At 42.0% G+C, this 25,553-nt stretch overlaps 1 protein-coding gene across 1 annotated transcript in view; it reads right to left on the reverse strand.

Moving 5' to 3' along the window:
- Window positions 1–728: 728 nt before the first annotated feature.
- CNRIP1 (cannabinoid receptor interacting protein 1) overlaps window positions 729–25,553 on the reverse strand; it is an 86,505-nt gene continuing 61,680 nt past the window's right edge. The window contains exon 3 of the mRNA XM_077485941.1: window positions 729–7,193. Coding sequence (XP_077342067.1) covers window positions 7,029–7,193 — 165 coding nt within the window. The 3' untranslated portion in view covers window positions 729–7,028. The remainder of the gene's footprint in view (window positions 7,194–25,553) is intronic.

Consider the following 25,553-nt stretch of genomic DNA (forward strand, 5'->3'; position numbering starts at 1 on the left):
TTCGGGGAAAATTCAAAGTGAAGAGTCTATTTTCCTTTAGGCTCAGTTCACACAGGGGCGACTTGTCCAGGCAACTTTGCCGCCTGACAAGTCGCGCTCCGTTCTGTACTATGGAACCGTTCTAATAGGAGCGACTCAAGTCGCTCCGACTTAGAAAAAAGGTTCCTGTACTACTGTGGGGCGACTTCAGGTGACTTGCATTGACTTCTATACAGAAGTCGTTTTGCAAGTTGCCGCTGATCATGTGCAGGTCGCGGTGCTGCAAGTCGAGCCTTAGGATGGGTTCACACTGCAGGACGGAGCAGTTCACAGCAGGAGTCCGCTGCGTCCCCATTCATCGTGTCGGTGCCGAATCGTTGGCTGAATTCAGACCTGAAATGGACCAGAAGATGCACAGCACAGGACTACTGTGCAATTCGCACCACAGCCACTCTGGAGGTGTGTGAACCATCTCCATTGAGATCCGGTCACACTCTCCTGCCATGCAAATTGGATGCAGGGAAATCGCATCCAATTCACAAAAGTGTGAACCAAGCCTTAGTAAATTAACTTCTGTGTGTTCACACCACACTATTATATGCTGAATTATGGACCCTGAACAGAGAGGCCATTGCAAAACATGGATTAGACTTGGAAGGTCTGCACATTATAAGAAAGAAACATATATCTGTCTGCAGATATACGTGCAGACAGACAGATACCTCTGTCACATAAAAGTAACTTTCAGGTTATTGTTAACGTAATAACTTAAAATGTTTATTTCACTGAAAATATGCAATTATTTTTCTAAACATCTGTTTTAACAGCAACTGAACATGTTGAGATGGACAGTTAAATATGTATAACCATTATCCTAAGTTCCACTTTCCTCTTATTTTTTTATTTTTTTCATTTCCTTTTCAGAACAAGAACACCCCCACATTATGAAAAACATGTCATTGTTACAGTAACAAAACAAAAATGTACATATTTAAAGCGGAAGTAAACCCATCCATAAAATCGTTTCATTTACGGCACGTGCCGGAAATGTAACACTCCCATTGGTTGTGCTATCAACCAAACTGTCAAACCATCCAACGGCTGGTGTCATAACTGATCACATGTGCAGCATAATTTCAGTTGTAGAATAAACAGAGGCAAAGAAGGCAGCTTCCTTGGCTGAAAACGATAGGGGGGTTTACTTACACTTTAAAGGAAACCAATGACTAACAGTTTTATATTAAGTTACCTTCAAATACTGATCACAATATTATATCTGCATAATTATAATGCACGAATCACCTACCTACAGCAGCAAATTAACCTCAGTCTGAACAGTCAAATTAAAGGGTAAGTTCACCTTTACAGAAAAATCTGTAAGGTGAACTTACACAGGACCACCTCCTCAACCCCCCCTCCCCCGCTGACCTGGATCGCGGCAATCTCCCGCTCTGAGCCCTGGTATGGCCGCATCCCATGGGGTCTGGGGCTTAGAAATCCCTGCAGCTGAATCTCCAAAACATATCCCAGGTTTCTGAGCATTCTAATTGGTTGGCGCCATCACATGTCCAATCAGGAGCTGCATAGTCCATCTTGTCAGCTGGGAAGAAAGCCCTGGACCCCTGATACGGCTATACCGGGGCTCAGAATGGGGGTTCGCCGCACTGCAGGTCAGTGGGACTGAGGGGGGGGGGGGGGGTTGAGGAGGGAGTCCTGTGTAAGTTCACCTTACAGATCTTTCTGTAAAGGTGACTGTTTTGATATATTACTGTATAAGACAATCCTCTAGCCATTTTTCACTTTTCACAAAGCTACATAAAATATGCCAACAACCTTTGCTACTTTTTTGTGACCTCTCCAGCAACACCAGCATTGGCTTTGAAAGGACACATACACTTTATTGTAACAGTTCTTAATGTCACATTTAATCGCAGGGAACATGAGCATGATTTTACAGATGTAATTTCCAACATATGAATTGGACAGTAAATGCACACCAAAATTCATATTTTACTCACTCTAAAGTAGATTTTTTTTAAATGTGCAAGACAAGTCAGCTTTAGTCTGCATTTGATATTCTAGTATCATCAGGCTTATGCAATAAAGCAATGCATAAAGCAATGATAGCATAAAAACAGTTATGCCTTGTACACACAATCAGATTTTCTGACAACAAAACCGTGGATTTTTGTTCGAAGGGTGTTGACTCTCCAACTTGTCTTGCATACACACGGTCACACAAATGTTGGCCAACAATTACGAACGTAGTGAAGTACAAGACGTACGTGATATCTCCATTACGAACACTAGTTTCACAAGACCGAAAGCTTCCGACTCGTCCTTGATTCCGAGCATGTGTGGACTTTTGTGCGATGGACTTGTGTACACACGATCGGAAAGTCCAAGCATTTGTTGGCAGAAAATTTGAGAACCTGCTAGCCAACATTTGTTGGCAGAAAGTCTGACAACAAATGTCCGATGGAGTATACACGCAGTCGGACTTACGGCCAACAGCCTCACATCCAACATTTCCCATTGGAAAATCCAATCGTGTGTACGTGGGATAACTGTTTCAAGCAAACTGAAACAATCTCTTAATATGATTTCAGTATAGTGAAAGCTTACTGTAGGCAACTGTTTAGCATTACTTAATAAGTCTATATTATAATGTCTTTGAAGAAAAACCCTGATATGATTGTCTCTAGAGTTTTGTAATTAGCATCCATGATATGCTTGATCCTTAAAGCAGAACTTCCAATGTGACCCAAACTATAGAATACAAATACTTGACTGTTAAACTTCTCCCTGTCTACCATGTAGGGAATGACTAACCAAGAACATGCATGCAGTCAGTAAAGGAAGATGTCTTGAGCTGTATGTTTAAGGTCAGTGACTCACTAAAGTTTCAAAGCCATAAAATGGGCACCACAATCTGATAAATAACACCTTCTGAAATGGTAGATCCCATATTTTTTTCATTAGAGAGCACATTAAAATTGTTTAAGTTTAGTCAATTAACTTGTGCATCTTAAAAATATAAAAAAATATACACACAGGCGCATCTCAAAAAATGAGATCATCAGAAAGTTAATTTATTTTAATAATTCAATTTAAAAAGCGAAACTCATATGTTATATAGATTCAATATGCACAGTGATATATTTCAGCATGTCTTTCTTTTCATTTTGATGATTATGGCTTACAGCTAGTGAAAACCCAAAATTCAGTATCTCAGAAAATTCTAATATTGTTAAAAAGTTCAATATTGTAGACTTGTGGTGTCACACTCTAATCAGCTAATCAACTCAAAACACCTGTAAATGTTTCCTGAGCCTTTAAATGGTCTCTCAGGCTGGTTCAGTAGGTTACATAATCATGGGGAAGACTACTGACTTGACAGTTGTCCAGAAGACAGTGATCGACAACATCCAAAAGGGCGGCAAGTCACAAAAGGTCATTGCTAAAGAAGCTGGCTGTTTACAGCCGGCTGTATCCAAGCATATTAATGGAAAATTCAGTGGAAGAAAAAAGTATGGTAGAAAAAGGTTCACAAGCAACAGGGATAACCGCAGCCTTGAGAGGATTGTGAAGCAAAGGTCATTCAAGAATTTGGGGGAGATTCACAAGGAGTGGACTACGGCTGGTGTCAGTGCTTCAAGAGCCACCACACACACAGACGTATCCAGGACGTGGACTACAACTGTCGCATTCCTTGTGTCAAGCCACTCCTGAATCAGAGACAACGCCAGAAGCGTCTTACCTGGGTTAAGGAGAAAAAAGGTCTGGACTGTTGCTCAGTGGTGCAAAATCCTCTTTTCGGATTAAAGTAAATCTTGTATTTCATTTGGAAATCAAGGTCCCAGAGTCTGGAGGAAGACTAGAGAGGCTCAGAATCCAAGTTGCAGGAGGTCCAATGTGAAGTTTCCACAGTCAGTGATGATTTTGGGGAGCCATGTCATCTGCTGGTGTTGGTCCACTGTGTTTTATCAAGTCCAAAGTAAGTGCAACCCTCTACCAGGAAATTCTAGAGCACTTCCCGCTTCCCTCTGCTGACCAGCTTTATGGAGATGCTGATTTAATTTTTCAGCAAGGATTGGCATCTGCCCACATTGCCAAAAGTACCAATACCTAGTTTAATGATCATGGTCTCACTGTGCTTGATTGGTCAGCAAACTCGCCTGACCTAAACCCCACAGAGAATCTGTGGGGTATTGTCAAGAGGAAGATGAGAGACACCAGACCCAACAATGCAGACGAGCTGAAGGCCACTATCAAAGCAACCTGGGCTTCCATAACACCTCAGCAGTGCCACAGGCTGATCACCTCCATGCCACACTTCATTGATGCGGTAAATCATGAAAAAGGAGCACCAAACCAAGTATTGAGTGCATACTATACTGTACATGGATATACTTTTCAGTAAGCCCACATTTCTATATTAAAAATCCTTTTTTTTTATTGTTCTTATGTAATATTCTTATTTTCTGAATTTAGATTTTTTACTAGCTGTAAGCCCTAATAATTAAAATTCAAAGAAATAAACGCTTGAAATATATCACTCTGTGTGGAATGATTCTATAGAATATATGAGTTTCACTTTTTGAATTGAATTACTGAAATAAAGTAACTTTTTGAAGATATTACAGATGTACCTGTATATACAAATGTATTCAAGCAAGCAAATAGGTGAAGTTGTCATTCCTTTTAAAGCTTTTTTGCAAATTATTCTCAAGCTTAGAGGGGGTGGGGGACAGCTGCACCCATAGAGGGGAGTAGAGATTTTTATTTTTTGAATGTCCCACACTTCTCCTTTAACTTGCTACTTGCTTGTTCGAGCTCAGTGATTTACTAGATAGTGAGGCCAGAATCAGAATGACAGCCCAAGACCTATACCTTTAAAAACCAAATCAGCAATTCATACTTAAATTCTCGCAGGTTTCCTTTAAAAGATACATTAGAAATTACAATGCAGTTGAGTAGCAGAGTATATTGTATTTAAATTTAAATTTAAAAGGTCATGTTGGAGGCCCTGTAGAAAATAAGTATGTGCCTACATGTGCCTATTTTCCTTCAACGAGACAACACAGTGCGTATAGTGAGATTTTGGATATAAAATCTTACACAGCCTTTAAACACGACAATAAATTGTAAAGGCACAAAGTAAAAAAATATTACTCATAGTTTCCTCTTGAACATATGCTAAATGAAGGCAGATCATTTAAAAAGATGTATATGTTACCCTCACAATTTACAGATAGTCAGCCTCGTAAATGGAATGATCTGAAAGAAGAACAATCTGTGTAGCCCTACAACTAAATATTATTACTGCAAAAACTCATGTTTTACAGTTAAAAAATAAACTTCCTTGACTGAATTTTCTTGAGGTTGTCTTTTTTAACTCATTCACATAAAACTGTTCTAATTATGTCCACTTAAGTCTAATAGAACTGGTCATGTAGCATAAATATACATGAGGTACTAGTCCTACAGCAGTATTAATTTTCACGACACACTGGTGCTAGCCCGTTCCATGTTTCTTGTGTAAACATTCATGGTGCAAAACCAGTTCCATGTGTCTTGCATGGACATTCATGGTGCTAAGCCAGTTCCTTGTTTTGTGAAGTCATACATGGTGCAAGACCAGTTCCAAATTTCTTGTAGAATGTCCCAAAAAACACTACACCATGAATGTTACTAATACACATAGAGCTGTTCTAGTACCAAGAATGTCGACACATGGATATCTTTTAGATTGTAAGCTCTAACAAGCAGGGTCCTCTGATTCCTCCTGTATTGTACTGTAACTGTACTGTTTGCCCTAAAGTTGTAAAGAGTTGTACAAATCATTGGTGCTATATAAATCCTGTATAATAATAATAATAACACCCTGCCCTATAAGCTAAATGAGACACATAGAACTGTCCTGCTCAGGTTGAAAATATTAGCCGATAACTGGCAATTTGCTAACTTGTTATAGTAAATTTTAAAAGATGTAGGCACAAAGATGACAACGTGGGAAAGGGGGTCCTGAGAACAGGTGCCCCGTCAGCTTTATAAGCCAGGGCTATACTAGAAAATCTAGCCTTTGGTTGTAGAGAAGAATGATCCCCAAATACATCCCTGGTCATGTTAGCAAACGAAGGTAAGAAGCTGTCGACCAAGCAGTTCTTCCTTTAGATATTTTCCTTTCTGAGACTTTTCCTGGTACCTAAAATTAAAATAGGTGAAATACTAAAAGGGTATTTTTTCTAATGGCTACCATTCAGTTATCTTGTATTCACTTTAAGCACACAATCAGACTAAGGGGTATAAAAAAAACTGATATTCTTTTCAACTGGATTCACTTCTTAAGGGCTTATTCAGACTGATGATGAAATTGCACATACACATGGATGCATCCCAGTAAATGGTGATGCCCATTTAAGTGTCCTTCAATGACAACTTTGATCATGTTGGAATTGAAAATAACCAGGCAAACATGGACTAATACTAATGAAAATACTAATTTGTCAACTGCATTTCTCTGATATGGTTCACCAGCCACCTGAAAGAGCCCAAAAGACAACAAGTTCACTAATTTGGCAGCCCATTAACAAATCACCCTTGAATGCTCTAAATCTATGCAGCAATTACAATAAACGCACAATATTTTACAAAAATAATACATATTCTACTACACCGCTGTAAACATAACATATGATAAACATATTTTCGTAAAGAATATTCAGTCATTTAAAGTGTACAGATCGCCAATACAGAGTGGAGTTGGCCATTTTAAATTCACTAGGAACTAATACTGAAACAATGTAAACCCCAACTTACCAGTGATGTCACTGGTGGGTTGATGGACTGAACTGTCCTCACTATTGGCTCCCAGCAACATAACTGTCTCCACTCTGTGCAAGAGACTCCACTTTAAAGTAAACAATAAGCCATTGGAAATCCTCTTAGCTCCTGATATGTTATATACACTGTTATGTGGCTTTAATAGGCTCATTGTGCTGGTCATGTTGATTAGCTCATTAAAAAAATGTCCAGCTTAGTTGGCTTCAATGGAACATCTCTTTATTGATCCACATCAGGCTTCGGGTCTCATTGGGTTTACACTCATATTCAATGCTGCTGAAGCTGTTGCCCCACTGGCAATGATCTCTTTTATGGTAGTTGTAGAATTTTACTTGCCATACGGTCTCAAAACTCCCAATGTCTTCAAACTGGAAAGAGAGAAAACAAAAATTAGACTGATTAATTATAATGTGCTTGCACCATCACCACTGGGGGAACCCAATGCCAAGCCTACCCTCAAGGTGTAATGGTTGCAACCAAGTAGGATATGTCAGTTTGCGGTAGTAAATATTACTGAACCATCAGGATGCTTGCTATTGCTCTCTAGAAAAACCAGAAACAGCCCTGTCATTGTTAATTTTTTGGTCTTGTGACCACCCATAGCCCTTGTACACACGGTCGGAGATTCCGACAACCAAATCTGTCGGATTTCGTCCGTCGGATTTTCTCCAACGGATCTTGTCCGAAACTGTTGCATACACACGGTCGGACAAAGTTGTTGGAAAATCCGATAGTTCGGAACGTGATGACGTAATTTTGTTACGATGGGACTACGTTCAGGCTAGTAGCCAATAGCTTTGATGTAGGAATTTGATCTGAGCATGCGTGGCACTTTGTCCGATCGGAATTCTCTACACATGATCGGAGTATGTCCGATCGGAGCATTTTGTCGGAAAATATTTCCGGCAAGTTGGAAAATGTGGTCAATTTGGACAAAACGCTCCGATCGGACACATTCCGTTGGAATCTCCGATCGTGTGTACAAGGGCATAGAGTGCCGTCTCAAATCTCATTCAACAACCTGTTCAACTCTTCAATAAAATCCGGTATTGTTTGTTCTTTTTCAGTAAACCTTCTGGGAGGTACAAATAGCATGTAAAATAAAATTTAAAAAAACAGGCAAGAAGAAAGATAAATTCTGCTTAAACAGTATAACAGTATGTTTCGGTATATATTTTAATTTATTATTGGAATATTTGCCTATTTTTGTTACATCATTTTCACGTTTTTTAATTCTTGCACTTCCATATTTTCGTTATGGAATAAAATTTTCAAATTTGCAGATTAGACACAGGCACCCAGGTTGCAACTTCTCTGCCTCACTTCTTAAAGCACAAATGCAACCACATTTTAAAAAAATAAAATGGAGCCTCATCAGGTTCTAAAAGTACAAGCAGCTCAAGTTGCACCACTCAGCTTCAATCCATAGCTAATCAATCAGTACCTTTTTTTTTTACATGATGTCTTCCAGTCTTCTGGGCTAAATGATGCCCAGCTTTATGCATGTGTACTATAACCTAAAGGCGCAGTTAAGCCAGACATACTATAGATGGATCAAAATTCAGCTAGTTCAGCGGGAACTGGACAAATTTCGATCCATCTATAGGCAAACTGGTTGTACTGAAGTCGATCTATCAATCGACTTCAGTACAACTGGCCTATCTGGTTTTTTTTTGTACGATCACAGCTATAGCCGCCAGGAGAGATCATTGTTTTCTGATGGTGCGGAAACCTCCCGCTGTCAGAATACAATAGATTGTAAGTTCTATTGTAATGTTGAATCAAGCAATTCTCTTTCAACCTGTGGTTGAAGGATAGACCAGGGCTTGACAAATTTGCTTTGAATCTAGCAGCCAGCTGAAAAGGTTAGGAGACAGTTTTTTTTAACTAACAAATCTTACTGGTGGGACCTGTAAAAATCATTTTAGCCCTGAAGACTACATTAAACCTCCATTATATAATTTCTTATGTCACACACTTTTACTGCAGCGGTAAAGGAAACCCAAAATTTCAGTTAAAAAAAAACACATTAAAAGTTATTTTAGGGGGCACAAAAGTGCAATAAATAACCCAATTTCTGGTAAATTATAAAACCTGAGGTTGCACCAAGTAAATAGATACCCAACATGTCAAACCTTAAACATGTCAGTAACCTATATTTTCCATAGGCGGCACTTTAAAAGCACCCTGTAATTCATAATTTTAGCATTACAAATGAGGTCTGGTGGTAGAATTACTGCTCTGATTCCGGCGTGTGCGGCGACATGTAACGGGTAGCGCAATCAACGGTTTCATTTGTAGGTGTCTCGCCGTTTGCGTTTACATGTGTTAATATGTGGGGATGGGGATCCTTTTTTTGGGGGGGGGGGGGGCGGGGTTATATGCTTGGGTGTAACTTTAATTCTTTACAATTAAAAAAACATCACATCACATTGCATTACATTCTTTCCCAGCTTTGACGGTTAGGGAAACTGTGTCCACTCTCCTCCCATCCTAGTTGTGGCCCCGGAAGTAACGTGTGACTTCACTTCCAGGTCCCAATCAACAGTTTCCCCAACCATCAAGGCTGGAAAAGAATGTAATGCAGTCTGGGATACATAGCTTGGGGGGAGGGGGGTGGGCATGGGTAGAGTGTGGAAAGTATTCAGGCGGCAGCCTAGGCACCAGGACCAAACTTCTTATCGCATGGTGACCCAGTGCCTGTGAGTTGTTGAGCCCCGGGATAGACCATTGCATAATCTATGGCCAGCCATTCACTTTAATATGAAACTGCTGTGCATCTGAGCACCACAAACCAAAAATGCTATTTAATTCATTTCTAATATTCAAAGCAAATTCCCCCACCATCCATGTCTTGCTGCTTGATTTCTCAGAGAAATCATTTTGAAAAAACATCCCCTATGATTTCTGGCTGTAGCCATCTTGAGTAAGGGCAGGTGATTCATGTAGCATTTCCTCCCTGGAATCCATCTGCCCTTAGCCCAGGCATTCGGATAGGAGGGTGTGCTTAGCTGACAATACCCCTCCTTCCCTCCTGAAGACTCCTGGGATGTGTGAAATCATTTGCCTAGGCCTGGAAACCAAGAAGTAACTGAAGCAAAGTAAAAACAAAGTATAAAACAGGTAAATATAGTACACATTCCTATATATTTACTAATGCTAGCAGTATATGGATTAACAATTGTTAATGTTGATTGAGAGATGTTCTGTTGATTGATTGATGTTCTGCTTTAAGTGGCACTGCAAAGCAGGAAGCAGAGAATGTGTATATAACGAGCGGGGGAAAAATAAATCTTTTATATTATTACACACCCTATGACCACATGGATCTGATCAGTTAGTCCAGTGTAAGTACACATACAGTTTGGAAACAACATACCTGTCAATGTCAGTGCTTAAACCAAACATCAAGCTCAGCCACTGGACGTCCTAAGACCTAGATATGCTCAAAACCATTACTACTCTTTTATACGGTATGGCAAAAAAAGAATGAAAAATAGCCCCATAATTGCAATCCAAACACTAGTCAGGCTTTTGCTCAATGTCCATTAATTTGGGTTCCCTGTAAACATAGGCATTAATTCTTGTGTCCTAAAGATAAACTTTGTTGTCACGTGTTGTTTGCAATCAATCAAATTGCTTAGTATAAAACGTTAACATTTATATCAAGAAAACAATCTAATCTACAAATGTTATTGTATATAAGTACCACTTGTACTTAATTATAGACCTTGTACAGATTCTGCTTTGTCTTCTTCTTCCTGGTCTAATTTAACATTTGCTGATGTAGTAATTACAAAACATGTGAATGCAAGCAGGAAATTTGTAACTCATTTGGTAAAACAATACTCACTTTCGTAGTATAACAAATCAGCGATTGCTTAAAGGGTTTGTAAAGTAAATTTTTTATTTTTTTTAAATAACAAACATGTTATACTTACCTCCACTGTGCAGCTCGTTTTGCACAGAGTGGCCCCGAACCTGCTCTTCTGGCGTCCCTCGGCGGCTGTCTCGGCTTCCTCCCGCAGGTACTTCTCACGTTCATGCGAGCTCCCTCACATGGTGAGAAGCACTTGCGGGCATGCTCCCGTGATACAGGCGGCGGCTATAGCCGCTCACTGTATCACTCGGCCCCGCCCACGACGCGCTGCGTCATTGGATGTGATTGACAGCAGCGCGAGACAATGGCTGCGCTGCTTTCAATCCATCCACTCTAGCCAATCAGCGGCCAGGCTGAGCAGCGAAGAGGACGTCGGGGGCGAGTGCAGGACTTTCGAGGGGTCAGGTAAGTAAAACAGGGGGGGGCTGGGGGTGCCGGCGCTGTCAGATGTTTTTTCACCTTAATGCATAGAATGCATTAAGGTGAAAAAATAATTACCTTTACAACCCCTTTAAAGAAAATGTGTGTGTTGCTTATGAATGGCAATGCAATTGGTTTACTTTAACCACTTGCCGACCGCCACACGACGATGTACGTCGACAGAATGGCACGGGCAGGCATATGGGCGTACATGTACGTCCCTGCCTTCCCGCGGGTGGGGGGCCTGGTCGGTTTTCGTTCAGAAGCGATCCGGGATGAGGGGGCGGCCATTCATTCATGGCCACCCCCTCTCAATCGCTCCTGACGAATGGAAGTGAGGCGTGACATCACTTCCTCTCCTGTAATGTAAACACAGGAGAGGAAGTGATGTAATCTCTCCTCCGTGTCGGTATTTTTCGTTCCGGCACCGAGGAGAGAGGATCGGTGAGTTGCACCAACACGACACTTCACAGTAGAACATGCCAGGCACACTCACACCCCCCCTCCACCCCCCGATCACCCCCCCAATCACCCCTGCCCCCCCAGTCACAGTGACACCAATAGCATTTTTTTTTTTTTTTTTTTGCATTGGTGTAATTTGTGACTGTAATAACTGTTAGGGCAGTTAGGGTTAGCCCCCTTTAGCTCTAGGGTACCCCCCTAACCCCCCCAATAAAGGTTTAACCCCGTGATCACCCCCCGTCGCCAGTGTCACTAAGGCTGGGTTCACATTGCAGCGGTTTATGAGAACGGATGTGATTCGCACCGCACTGCAGTGCAAATCACATCCGATCTCTGTGCGATTCAAGTTCAGCCATACTGAATTCGCGCCGCACCCGCCGCAAATTCTCACGGGACCCTTTTTTTGGTCCGCAGTAGAATCGGATCGCATGGGTGTTCACACCATGCGATCCGAGTTTGCAGATCGCACTGCGATATGCGAACTGATCTGGAGGTGTCATTAACATTTCACTGACACTCCCAGCAGTTCGCATAGGGCAGTGTGAACTGCCGCCGGGAGGCATGCGATGCGGGAACCCCCAGCGGATTCGTGGCGTTCCCGCATCGCTCCAGTGTGAACCCAGCCTAATAAGCGATCGTTTTTCTGATCGCTGTATTAGTGTCACAGGTGACGCTAGTTAGGCAGGTAGGTATTTAGGTTCGCCGCAGCTTTTTATAGCGCCAGGGACCCCCATATACTACCGCATAAAGCCCCCTGATTGCCCCCTAGTTAACCCTTTCACCAGTGATCACCATATAACTGTTACAGGTGACGCTGGTTGATTAGTTATTTTTTTATAGTTTCAGGGCACCCGCCATTTATTACCTAATAAAGGTTTAACCCCCTGATCACCCGGCGGGTGTCATTTGTGACTGTAATAACTGTGAGGGCAGTTAGGGTTAGCCCCCTTTAGTTCTAAGGTACCCCCCCAATAAAGGTTTAACCCCGTGATCACCCCCCGTCGCCAGTGTCACTAAGGCTGGGTTCACATTGCAGCGGTTTATGAGAACGGATGTGATTCGCACCGCACTGCAGTGCAAATCACATCCGATCTCTGTGCGATTCGAGTTCAGCCATACAGATAGTATGGCTGAATTCGCGTCGCACCCGCCGCACCCGCCGCAAACTCGCACGGGACCCTTTTTTTGGTCCGCAGCAGAATCGGATCGCATGGGTGTTCACACCATGCGATCCGAGTTTGCAGATCGCACTGCGATATGCGAACTGATCTGGGGGTGTCATTAACATTTCACTGACACTCCCAGCAGTTCGCATAGGGCAGTGTGAACTGCCGCCGGGAGGCATGCGATGCGGGAACCCGCCGCGGATTCATGGCGTTCCCGCATCGCTCCAGTGTGAACCCAGCCTAATAAGCGATCGTTTTTCTGATCGCGGTATTAGTGTCACAGGTGACGCTAGTTAGGCAGGTAGGTATTTAGGTTCGCCGCAGCTTTTTATAGCGCCAGGGACCCCCATATACTACCGCATAAAGCCCCCTGATTGCCCCCTAGTTAACCCTTTCACCAGTGATCACCATATAACTGTTACAGGTGACGCTTGTAGGTTAGTTATTTTTTTATAGTTTCAGGGCACCCGCCATTTATTACCTAGTCTCACTAGTGTACCCCTAAATTTAGGGGTGTCTACTTTCCAAAATGGGGTCATTTGGGGGGGGTTTGTGCCATCTTGGCATTTTATGGCCTTCAAAACTGTAATAGGTAGTGAGGAGTGAAGTCAAATATTTACGCCCTTAGAAAACCTGAAGGCGGTTCTTGGCTTTCGGGGCCCCGTACGCGGCTAGGCTCCCAAAAAATCCCACACATGTGGTATCCCCGTACTCAGGAGAAGCAGCAGAATTTATTTTGGGGTGTCATTTCACATATGCCCATGGCATGTGTGAGCAATATATCATTTAGTGACAACTTTGTGAAAAAAAAATAAAAAAAATTAAAGTTTGTAATATTCCCGCAACTTGTGGCAAAATATAAAATATTCCATGGACTCAACATGCCTCTCAGCAAATAGCTTGGGGTATCTACTTTCTAAAATGGGGTCATTTGTGGGGGTTTTGTGCCATCTTGGCATTTTATGGCCTTCAAAACTGTAATAGGTAGTGAGAAGTGAAATCAAAAATTGACGCCCTTAGAAAGCCTGAAGGCGGTGCTTGGCTTTCGGGGCCCCGTACGCGGCTAGGCTCCCAAAAAGTCCCACATATGTGGTATCCCTGTACTCAGGAGAAGCAGCAGAATTTATTTTGGGGTGTCATTTCACATATGCTCATAGCATGTGTGAGCAATATATCATTTAGTGACAACTTTGTGTAAAAAAAAAAAAAAAAAAATTTTTTTGTCATTATTCAATCGCTTGAGGCAAAAAAATAAAATATTCAATGGGCTCAACATGCCACTTATCAATTTCCTTAGGGGGTCTACTTTCCAAAATGGGGTCATTTGGGGGGGTTTTGTACTGCCCTGCCATTTTAGCACCTCAAGAAACGAGATAGGCAGTCGTAAACTAAAAGCTGCGTAAATTCCAGAAAACGTACCTTAGTTTGTAGATGTGACAACTTTTGCGCAAACCAATAAATATACAGTTATTGACTTTTTTTTTACCAAAGACATGTGGCTGAATACATTTTGGCCTAAATGTATGACTAAAATTGAGTTTATTGGATTTTTCTAATAACAAAAAGTAGAAAATATCATTTTTTTTCAAAATTTGCGGTCTTTTTACGTTTATATCGCAAAAAATAAAAATCGCAGAGGCAATCAAATACCATCAAAAGATAGCTCTATTTGTGGGAAGAAAAGGACGCAAATTTTGTTTGGGTACAACATTGCATAACCGCGCAATTACCAGTTAAAGCAGCGCAGTGCCAAATTGTAAAAAGACCTCTGGTCATTGACCAGCAAAATGGTCCGGTCTGAAAGTGGTTAATGTCTGTCTTCCCAGCAGAACATATTCATGTTTCTTTCTCTTGCCTGCCACTAAGGGCCAGTTCACACCACATGCAGTCCAGTGCGTTTTTAATCTTCATCAAAAACGAGCAGACAGTAGTGAACATAGTTTACAAAAGTATCATTCACACCAGTGCAGTGCGTTCTAGTACAGTCATTAACCACTTCAGCCCCAGAAGAATTGGCTGCTCAATGACCAGGCCATTTTTTGCGATACAGCACTGCATTGCTTTAACTGACAATTGTGCGGTCGTGCGACCCTGTATCCAAACAAAATTGACGTCATTTTTTCCCCACAAATAGAGCTTTCTTTTGGTTGTATTTGATCATCTCTGCAGTTTTTATTTGTTGTGCTATAAACAAAAAAAGAGCGACAATTTAAAAAAAAACTCAATATTTTGTACTTTTGTGACACTTTTGACACATTTTTGGCACGATTGACAATTATACAGTGATCAGTGCTATAAAAATGCACAAACTAATTAACTGTGTTCCCTATGTGTGTTCTAACTGTGGGGGATGGGACTGACTATAGGAGATGAGAGATCATGGTTCCCAGCTAATAGGAAACTAACAATCTCTCTCTGTTCTCCTCACAAAACTGGGGATGTTTGTGTTTACACACACATGTCCCTGTTCTTCCTCTCTCATTGCGACTGCTCGTGCCTGCTATCCTGCTTAAAGGGACCAACGTATAGCTACAACGGTTCATGGGATCGCTCCGACCTGCCGCAGTATAATGATGGCGGCTGGTCGGCAAGTGGTTAAAAGTAGAACATGCTGTATTTTTTTATGCAAGGAACTGCACTGAAACATGGCAATATGGAGCAAAAATGCACTGGAAGGTGTTTTTGCTCCAATTTTTGTTGCTTGTTAGAAGCTGGCACCTGCCAGCGTCCTAACAACCAGTAAATTCTGCTGTCAGCAGCAGGGATGAGTCATTGGTTGTTAAGAAGACAGCACCCTCCAGTGTCCTAACAACAAGTGATCTCTGCTCTCAGAAGGTATTCCCCCCGCTGACAGAAGAATGTAAACAAAAGAAGCAGCTTTTAAAAAACTGTGTGGCAGCCCCCTCAAGCCATACCAGCCCTTTTGGGTCTCCGAGTGTCATCACGGGGCAGGGTTACTTAGCAGCGGGGGGAAGCGGTGCTATCATTCTGTAAGTGTCAAGTGGCGGGAGAGCTCATGTTCGACAGGCTTTTTTTTTCTCAAACGGGCCAGTGTTCATCGTGATTGACAATGTATTTACTTTTGGGGGACATGGTTATTTATTTATTTTTTAATAAAGAGTTGTCAAAAACGATGTTTGCGTTTTTCTTTACTTTTGACATTTTTGGGGTGAAAGAGTAGAGGCACTATGTACCCCATATTCATTCACATGGGGGGAGGGAAGCAGGATCTGGGAGCCCCCTTGCACCCACAACCACCGGATCAGGGTTGTGGGCAAGAGGCCCTATGTTTTCATCAACATGGGAACAAGGTACTTTGTCGGGAGAGCATCTAGAATGGTATGATTCGGGGGGTGGGCTGGTTAGCTTGGATAAGGTCTGGTATGGATTTTTCTTTTTTTTTTTGGCTTCTACACCACTTCTTCCCATTGGAATGAATGGGCAGCTCTTCAGCACAACACGGGAGCTTTTAACCCCTCCTTAAGCCCTTCTTGGGGGTTAAAAGCACACTGCTAGTGGCCGAAACTAAAACTAGTGGCGCTTTACCGCTAACGGACCCGCCGTCTCAATGTAAAAGTAGCCTTAATGTGTCTGATTTACACTACCAAATGTGAGTTTGGTTTTATACCTTTTATTGGAATTAAAAATGTTTTAATAGTCTGCATTTAGAGGCCCCCCTGTATTTTCTCTCTTGCATGCTTTAAGGTAATTTCTATAATCTGCTCTCTGCGTGAGCAAAATGACACTGATGTATGAGATGACAATCTGTTAGATATTAAACATGCTACAATGTCCAGCCGACGAATGAGCCACATAACATCACACAAGGAAAACAGGCATAAGAGCCACAGCATGTTTGGTGTCTGATAAATCATAATTTCATTCCATTCGGCAATACATTGGTTGTTGGACTGTAAAACCATGCCATCTGGAAATAGATATAGTTGGAAAGGTGGCTTTAAAAGGAGTGCTGAAACCACACAATCCTGGTTAGGTGCTTTTCATCTTTTTGTCCATTTAATTTACTGTTGCTATTTTGTGTTTTGTAATATCCTTTTCTGTAAAAAAAATTCTTGCAGCATTTTTTATTTTCTTTCATTAAAATGATATTTAAAAATTCTTAGATTCTCTAATGCCTCCTAGTTTAAAGAATGCTACCATATTTAAAAATCTATTACCTTCTTGTCTGCATGGCAGTGATTATCACTGACATTTCCCTAAGGTTGGGTTCACATATATGCGAATTGGATGTGTTTTAAACTGCATCACATTCGAATGACATGTGAATGCAATCGGCTCTCCGGGGTGGGCGCAGTGCAGTTTCAAAAAGGGTCCTGTGCATTTTTTGGTCTGGCCCTAAACTGGTGAACAGGAGCGCACCGGACCCTGGACTGCAAACCGCAGCTGCATGCTACCACTGGGCAAACTAGGCAGCGCCTAGGGCACCCGGCCACTGGTGTTTCTACTCTCTTCTCTCTGCAGCAAGCAACTAAGTCTCAGAATCAGCAGGCAGCCACTGCTCCGTTCGCACACAGTGTCAGAGGCAGCGGAGGTATCTGTGTCCAGACTCCTGAATGAATGAAAGCAAGCAAACTTTTATTGATGGGCACTGGTAGGCTGCATTGATGGGCACTGGTAGGCTGCATTGATGGGCACTGCTAGGCTGCATTGATGGGCACTTCTAGGCTGCATTGATGGGCACTGATAGGCTGCATTGATGGGCACTGATAGGCTGCATTTGATTGGCGCTGGTGAGGCTGCATTTGATGGGCACTGGTGAGGCTGCGTTTGATGGTTGCTGGTGGGCTACATTTGATCGGCAGGGCCATTAAAAAGGTGGGGTATACATGAGCAGAGCAAAGGGGGTGGAGTCAGGTGTGGAGCCAATGAGGGGAATGAGGTTTCACCTAGGGTGTCAAAAGCCTTGCACTAGCCCTGGCTGTGAACCAGGCCTAAGGGTCAGGATTGTTACAGCAGATACATGTGCATGTTTATGTTAAAACATGTAATGCAACTATTGTTTGTGTGTGTGAAAAGGGTTACCTGTGGAGTTAGCTGACCCTAGAGATAGATGAATCAATTCCTTTTCCACGGTACAAAATTGCTTGATGCTTCCAGCGCTATTGTGCTCTGCCGGTGGGGAGGCATAAACACAATGATTACTGCTAGCATCTATAGCCACTGGCAGTAATCACAGGTAAACAAATCTGACAGGCTGGTTGTACACAAGTCGATTGTTGGATCAACTTGGGTACAATCAGCCTGCCTGGCTTTAGATTGTTGTTCTAAAGCCCCATACACACAATCAGAAAATTCAGCCAGCAAAAGTCATATGTGAGCTTTTGGTCAGAAATTCCGACCGTGTGTATGCTCCAAAATTCCAGACAGCAAAAGACTGAGAGCAGGTTCTCTATTTTTCGGTCGGAAAAAGTTCAGATCGGAAATTCCGTTCATCTGTGCAAATTTCCAACACGCAAAATTCCTACGCATGCTCGAAAACAATTTGATGCATGCTTGGAAGCTCGGAACTTCATTTTCTCAGCTCATCGTAGTGTTGTATGTCACCACGTTCTTGGCGGTCGAAAGTTCAGAGAACTTTTGTGTGACCGTGTGTATGCAAGCCAAGCTTGAGCTGAATTCCGTCTGAAAAACCAAGTTTTTTCCAACGGAAAATCCGCTCGTGTGTACGGGGCATAAGATCTGCTAAACAGGGCAGTTTTTAAGGCAGGGCAAAAGGGGCAGCTGCCTTGGGCCATGTCATTGTTGTGGGGCCCAAAGCAGCTGCCTCATACTTGCCAACTATCCCGGTTTAAATTCCCTCGAGGTTTTAGTCCTGTGCTGTGTCCCAAAATCTCAGTGTGAAGTGCTGTTACTATTGCTGTCCAGCTCTACCCTATTGTTGTGTACAGATGACCCTGTGTTTACAAGTAAATTACCGGCATTCATATGTAAATAGCGGCGACCGGCGGCATTGATATGTATATCATGCCTCCCTGAGGTTATATACACAGTAATCTCTAGCAACCAATCAACAAGCAGAAATCATGTGCTGTAACCACTAGTAACTATTTAGTGAGCCGTAATGTGTGGTGTAACCTCTAGCAACCAGGCGGTGAGCGCTAATGATACACTGTAACCTCTGGCAACCAATCCCAATAGCTTCCTGATCTGATTCAGTAAACTTATTTTGTGTCTAGCTGCTATTTATTGTATGTCTCAGAGCAGGTGGAGAGAAAAACTGCATGGGGGGGGGGCCCAAGAAAAGTTTTGCCCAGGGTCCAATCAATATTAAAGACGACCCTGCTGCTAAATTGCTAAATCTCTGTGCAGGGTGAAGCAAAGAGTGACATTTTCATACCTATCTTATATAAGAATATGGAAGATGCAACATATTAAAAAAGAACTGCATATGTTGAAAACGTTATTTATATATAGGGCATATATAGGTAAGTTAACACTTTTCATAATGGTTATTACCAGAACAGGTTAATCTGTAATATGACACAAAAACATCAAGAACTAGAAATGGGCAAATCTTTTTTTTTATAATAGCATGTGTAGCTTTGATTGATATTTCACACATGACATATGGAGAACAACAACCCACACCCATTATTAATTAAATCCAGAAAAATATAACAGATGGCGGCACACCACAGAATGCTGTGAGAAACTGTTCCAAATTTTATTACAGCTAAAGATTTAGCTACAGCTAAAGATTATTATAGCATTTTATGATTTCAGTCAAACTACACAAAGCATATAAGATAAATAAAATGGTCGATGGAATTGAAAAGCCCATCCAACCAAAAATAAGGTTTTTTTAATAGACACCCATCCAGTGAAAAAAAATCTCTTGAGGACCCTAATGAAGGGATCTCTCTATTTTTGTACACTATCCAACTGCCATGACCTTTACAAGAGCGTATTGCTCAACCTCTTGCATATTTCATCATGTTTTGCTGCCAAGTTTGCAGCATCAGAACTAACATTTTTGATGAAGCAAGAGGGAGATTTCACCACTGCTGCCCCTGAAATGTATAGCTACTAGAGGATTCAAAACATGAGCACCTTTCCATAAATCTCTCTGGAGAAATAGTTTTTTTTCACAAAGTCCCTCTCCCCCAGTAGAGGCCATCCTGATTTTTTTCCTCTGGGTAAAGAAATCCTTCTCTACTGCATGACGACTTCACAGGGGTCCCAAAGGTCTCACTCTACTGGCACCCCGCACCTGGAGAAAGCAACGCATAGTGCTCCCTTGGATCCCTACCCCCAATTTTTGCAGAAAGACAGATACTGCATTGATTGGCAAGGAGACTACACCAATAACCCTCTGAATTATGTCCAAACTTGGTTTCAGCGGACAATCCGCTCGTGAGTAGGCTAGTTCGACGGACTAAGTATGGGGCATGCTCAGAAAGGATTTACATGGCCGAAGGTTGCATTGCAGTGTATTGGACGTCGAATTTCTAGTCCCGTCGTACGTGCCGTACACATCATCGCGCAAGCTTTCGGCGGACTGTCTGTTCATCGTGTGTGGTCAAGTCCGTTCATTCGAAAGTTGGACGGACTGTCTGTCGGATTGTCTGACGAACTTAGTTGGGCAGACAATCCGCCCGTGTGTACGCGGCCTAAGAAAAACAGCAAATGAACACATATGTTTACACTCTTCTGGGTCACCCAGGGTTATTTCAAAGCCTATACGGTGCAATAAACACAAGTGGCCCTATTTCCTCTCTCTCTTATGTGGAAAAATTGAAGTGGGAGCTTGGGAGTCCCGTAGAATTGGAGAATTGGCGCAAGATCTGGTTGAGAGTAGCAAAATGTTCATTCGCTACAGTCATTTTAGAATCCGCATACAAGATCCTCTTTCAGTGGTACTGGGCGCTGAGCAGAATAGCCCATGTGAACCCAGCTTCAGCGATAGGTGTTTGAGGGGTTGTGGCCAATGTCAACTCTACACAGTTGGTGGTCCTGCCCAAAACTGACTGCATTTTGGTCTAGAACTTTTAGACGTCTCCACACTCTGTTTGACCTATTCATCTCTAAAGATGCAAGGATAGCACTCCTTCACCAAAGTTGCCTAGTATACTTAAAGTGGAGTTCCACCCTAAAGTGGAACTTCCGCTGATCGGAACCCTCCCCCCCTCCGGTGTCACAATTGGCACCTTTCAGGGGGGGGGGGGGGGGGGGTGGAGATACCTGTCAAAGACAGGTATTTACACCCACTTCCGGGCATAGACTCCCGTGGGAGTCTATGTCATTTTCTGTCCTGCCGCGCTGTCTGCTGGGACACACACGGGTCCCAGAGACAGCGCGGACAATTCCTATTGCGCTGCGCGACTCGCGCATGCGCAGTAGGGAACCGGGAAGTGAAGCCGATTCGCTTCACTTCCTGATTCCCTCACCTAGAATGGTGGCGGCAGCAGCCGAGAGCCGAGCGATCGATCGGCCTCGGCTGCCGGCATCGCTGGAACCCGGGACAGGTGAGTGTCCATTTATTAAAAGTCAGCAACTGTAGTATTTATAGCTGCTGGCTTTTAATATTTTTTTTGTAGGAGGAATCCCTCTTTAATGTCTGACAACCCAAATTCCTCAAAATTTTGGAAGCGTGGCTCAAAAAATCATTGCCACCTTCAAATCTTTCCAGACTGACCTATCTATAGCTAATATACACAGTATCTCACAAAAGTAAGTACACCCCTTACATTTTTTGTAAATATTTTATTATATCTTTTCATGTGACAACACTGAAGAAATCACACTTTGCTACAATGTAAAGTAGTGAGTGCACAGATTGTATAATTACACACGATCGGACATTCTGATGGAAAATGTGCGATCGGTGCGTGTTGTGGGAAATTCCGACCATGTGTAGGCTCCATCTGACTTTTTCCATTGGAATTTCTGACACACAAAGTTTGAGATCTGGATATAAAATTTTCCGCTAACAAAATCCGATCGCGTAAATTCCGTTCGTTTGTAGACAATTCCAACGCACAAAGAGCCACGCATGCTCAGAATAAATTATGAGACGGAAGCTATTGGCTACTGGCTATTGAACTTCCTCTTTATAGTCCCGTCGTATGCGTTGTATGTCACCGTGTTCTTGACGATCGGAATTTCCGACAACTTTATACGACCATGTGTATGCAAGACAAGTTTGAGCCAACATCCGTCTGAAAAAATTCGAAAGATTTTGTTGTCGGAATGTCCGATCGTGTGTACAGGGCATTAGTGTAAATTTGCTGTCCCCTCAAAATAACTCAACACACAGCCATTAATGTCTAAACTGCTGGCAACAAAAGTGAGTGCACCCCTAAATGAAAATGTCCAAATTGGGCCATTTTCTCTCTCTGGTGTCATGTGACTCGTTAGTGTTACAAGGTCTCAAGTGTGTTAAATTTTGTATTATCGCTCTCACTTTCTCATACTGGTCACTGGAAGTTCAACATGGCACCTCATGGCAAAGATTTTGCTCTACATAAAGATGGCCTAGGCTATAAGAAAACTGTGAAACTGAGCTGCAGCACAGTGGCCAAGACCATACAGCGGTTTAACAGGGCAGGTTCCACTCAGAACAGGCCTCGCCATGCTTGACCAAAGAAGTTGAGTGCACATGCTCAGCCTTATGTCCAGAGGTTGTCTTTGGGAAATAGACGTAGGAGTGCTGCCAGCATTGCTGCAGAGGTTGAAGGGGTGGGGGGGTCAGCCTGTCAGTGCTCAGACCATACGCTGCACACTGCATCAATTTGGTCTGCATGGCTGTCGTCCCAGAAGGAAGCCACTTCTAAAGATGATGCACAAGAAATCCCGCAAACAGTTTGCTGAAGATAAGCAGACTATGGACATGGGTTACTGAAACCATGTCCTGTGGTCTGATGAGACCAAGATAAACGTATTTGGTTCAGATGGTGTCAAGCGTATGTGGCGGCAACCAGGTGAGGAGTACAAAGGCAAGTGAGTCTTGCCTACAGTCAAGCATGGTGGTGAGAGTGTCATGGTCTGGGGATGCATGAGTGCTGCCCGAACTGGTAGAGCTACAGTTCATTGAAGAAACCATGAATGTCAACATGTAATGTGACATACTGAAGCCGAGCATGATCCCCTTCCTTTGGAGACCGGGGCTGCAGGGCAGCATTCCAACATGATAACGACTCCAGAATCTAAGGGTAAAGGTGATGGACTGGCCAAGCATGTCTCCAGACTTAAACCCTATTGAGCAACTGTGGGGCATCCTCAAATGGAAGGTGGAGGAGGGCAAGGTCTCTAACATCCACCAGCTCTGTGATGTCATCATGGAGGCATGGAAGAGGACTCCAGTGGTAACCTGTGAAGCTCTGATGAACTCCATGCCCAAGAGGGTTAAGGCAGCGCTGGAAAATAATGGTGGCCACACAAAATATTACAATTTTGGACATTTTCACTTAGAGTTGTACTCACTTTTGTTGCGGTTTAGACATTAATGACTGTGTGTTGAGTTATTTTGAGGGGACAGCAAATGTACACTGTTATACAAGCTGTACACTCACTACTTTACATTGTAGCAAAGTGTCATTTCTTCAGTGTTGTCACATGAAAATATATAATAGAATATTTACAAAAATGTGAGGGGTGTACTCACTTTTGTGAGATACTGCATTTGATCCATGACCCATGTCTGCCCAACTCTTTTCCCTTATTTCCTTTTTCCCTACACCTTCAATCTCCCCATTTGAGTCTACCAGCTCCCGAACTGACCCAACTGATTGAGATGCTAGTTTCTTTTTGCAATTATGAGTGTGCTAACAACCCGGCAGACTGAAAATGTCTACTGTACTTTCTTTTTTATTCCTATAAATGTATGTATATTGTTTCATATGTCTCAGACCATGTTGGTGTACTTGTTATTCCTTTTTTAACCAATAAAAAATAATAATAATAAAGGTGGCCGTTCAATTACTGTATATGAAACTTTTACATTCTGTTTTTTTAGAGTCTGCCAAAGTTTATGGGTGGGCTGAACTATATAAAGCTAAAATGGGGTAGCCTAGATTCAACCTCAGATGATTCAGTTGGTGGATTTTGGCATTGGCTGCATCTAAAACCCCCTAGCATTTATAATTTTGCATCATTAGAATTTATAGGTCTTGGCAGCTTAGTGCCCTTTGAGGTTTCTGCATAGAATTTGTATGTGTTCTTTATGTGACTGCATGGGTGTCTTCCAGGCACTCTAGTTTCATTCAGGAATTCATAAGCCAAAATACCAGGTTAGTTAGCTATCACCCGCACAAATTCTAGCACATGCTTGAATGATTGTGCTTATATTTTAAGACAGATGACTATATATATATATATATATATATATATATATATATATATATATATATATAATAATCTCTGGAAAACATTGCAAAATATTGTTTTAAAAATATAACAGGGCAAAATGGAAGGCAAGGTTTGGACACAGTGGGTGGATACTAGATTGTAACCCATTTGGAAGTTCTCCATTCTACAATTCTAAAGTTTTGTTTGTAATTAACTGTTAGGTATAGAATCTAACTTTCACTTGTCCTGTTAAAAGGCGTTGACTTTCTTCCAGTCATATAAATCCTGAAGCTCCTTTTTTTGGCACGTAAATCCTTCTGAATTGGAAAGATATGTTTTGGGAAGTGAAGAAAGTGACATATGATATCAGTTAGGAAGCTGCTTCCCAAACAAATTAGACAATAGAGATGTTTTTAGTTTAACAACCTAACATGATGCAAAACACAACACAGCTATTGTTCTGGGTTCGAAGAAGGTGCCTTTCATTACCCATCTGTGATCAGTTGAGTTCTAAAAGGGTTTCAAGGATTATCATTTAAATTAAGCATTTCATGGGAACATAGGGTTGTAAGATCTAGCATTGTGTGGTACTACTCTAAGCTTTGGGATCTTTCCAAAAAAATATTATTGTTATATTCTTGCCAAGAGCTCTAATTACTAATTACTAAATACCATTTTCTCATTCATACTTGCCTTACTTCAGACAAATAAAGCAATTTATTTGATGCATGTTGAAAAAATAAGTCTGATATAGATTTCCCCAAGTATTACACATCTAAAGATCCAACCAGGCAGATATTTTTTTCCAAAACTTTCAAACATGTAAGGTGGAATCTTATAAGGACAGCCTTGTAATGGGGCAACAGGATTTTGGCAAATGGTTTCAACTTGCTAAATCCATCTACAGGCGTACAACTTGCAGATGAATCTTTGGCAATACAGAATACTGAAAAAAAAAACATACTTTTTATGTGTAATGGGCCGTTTTTGACATGACGTGTGCTAGTCTGTGCCTTGGTTTCTAAACGAGGCTTGATTCGCTTCCGCATTGTCATTTCCAGTTTCTCTCCTCGCTTTCATTTTGAGGTTTGACGTGCATACCTCACTTTCAGATTGAGGCTTGACGCGCATGCTCTGGTGCCATTTTGCTGAGGACCCCGGAAACATTGGGATGATTAGAGGCTGCGCCAGACAGTGTGGTCACCTGTTTTCAGGGGTTACATGACTTTATATAGATGATGTCCGATTGAGACAAAACGCGTCGGGTCTACTGACCTGTCTATGCATCTATAACTTGACTTTCCATGCTTTTGATGTTTTACTGAAATGGGAGTGATTTGCATTTAAAAAAAATAAAATAATGTTATCTACGGTTTTACACTATGTCGAGTCTTCTATCTTTTCTCCTAGGATATATGTCCTAAAGAAGTTTTGATGAGAGGACTCCACACTCTGAAAGGTCCTATAAGTTTAGATAATATTCCATTGCCTGC

Source organism: Lithobates pipiens, unplaced genomic scaffold (assembly GCF_037356315.1).
Source record: "Lithobates pipiens isolate NorthernLeopardFrog02 unplaced genomic scaffold, aLitPip1_a1.2 Scaffold_18, whole genome shotgun sequence".
Taxonomy (NCBI): Eukaryota; Metazoa; Chordata; class Amphibia; order Anura; family Ranidae; genus Lithobates; species Lithobates pipiens.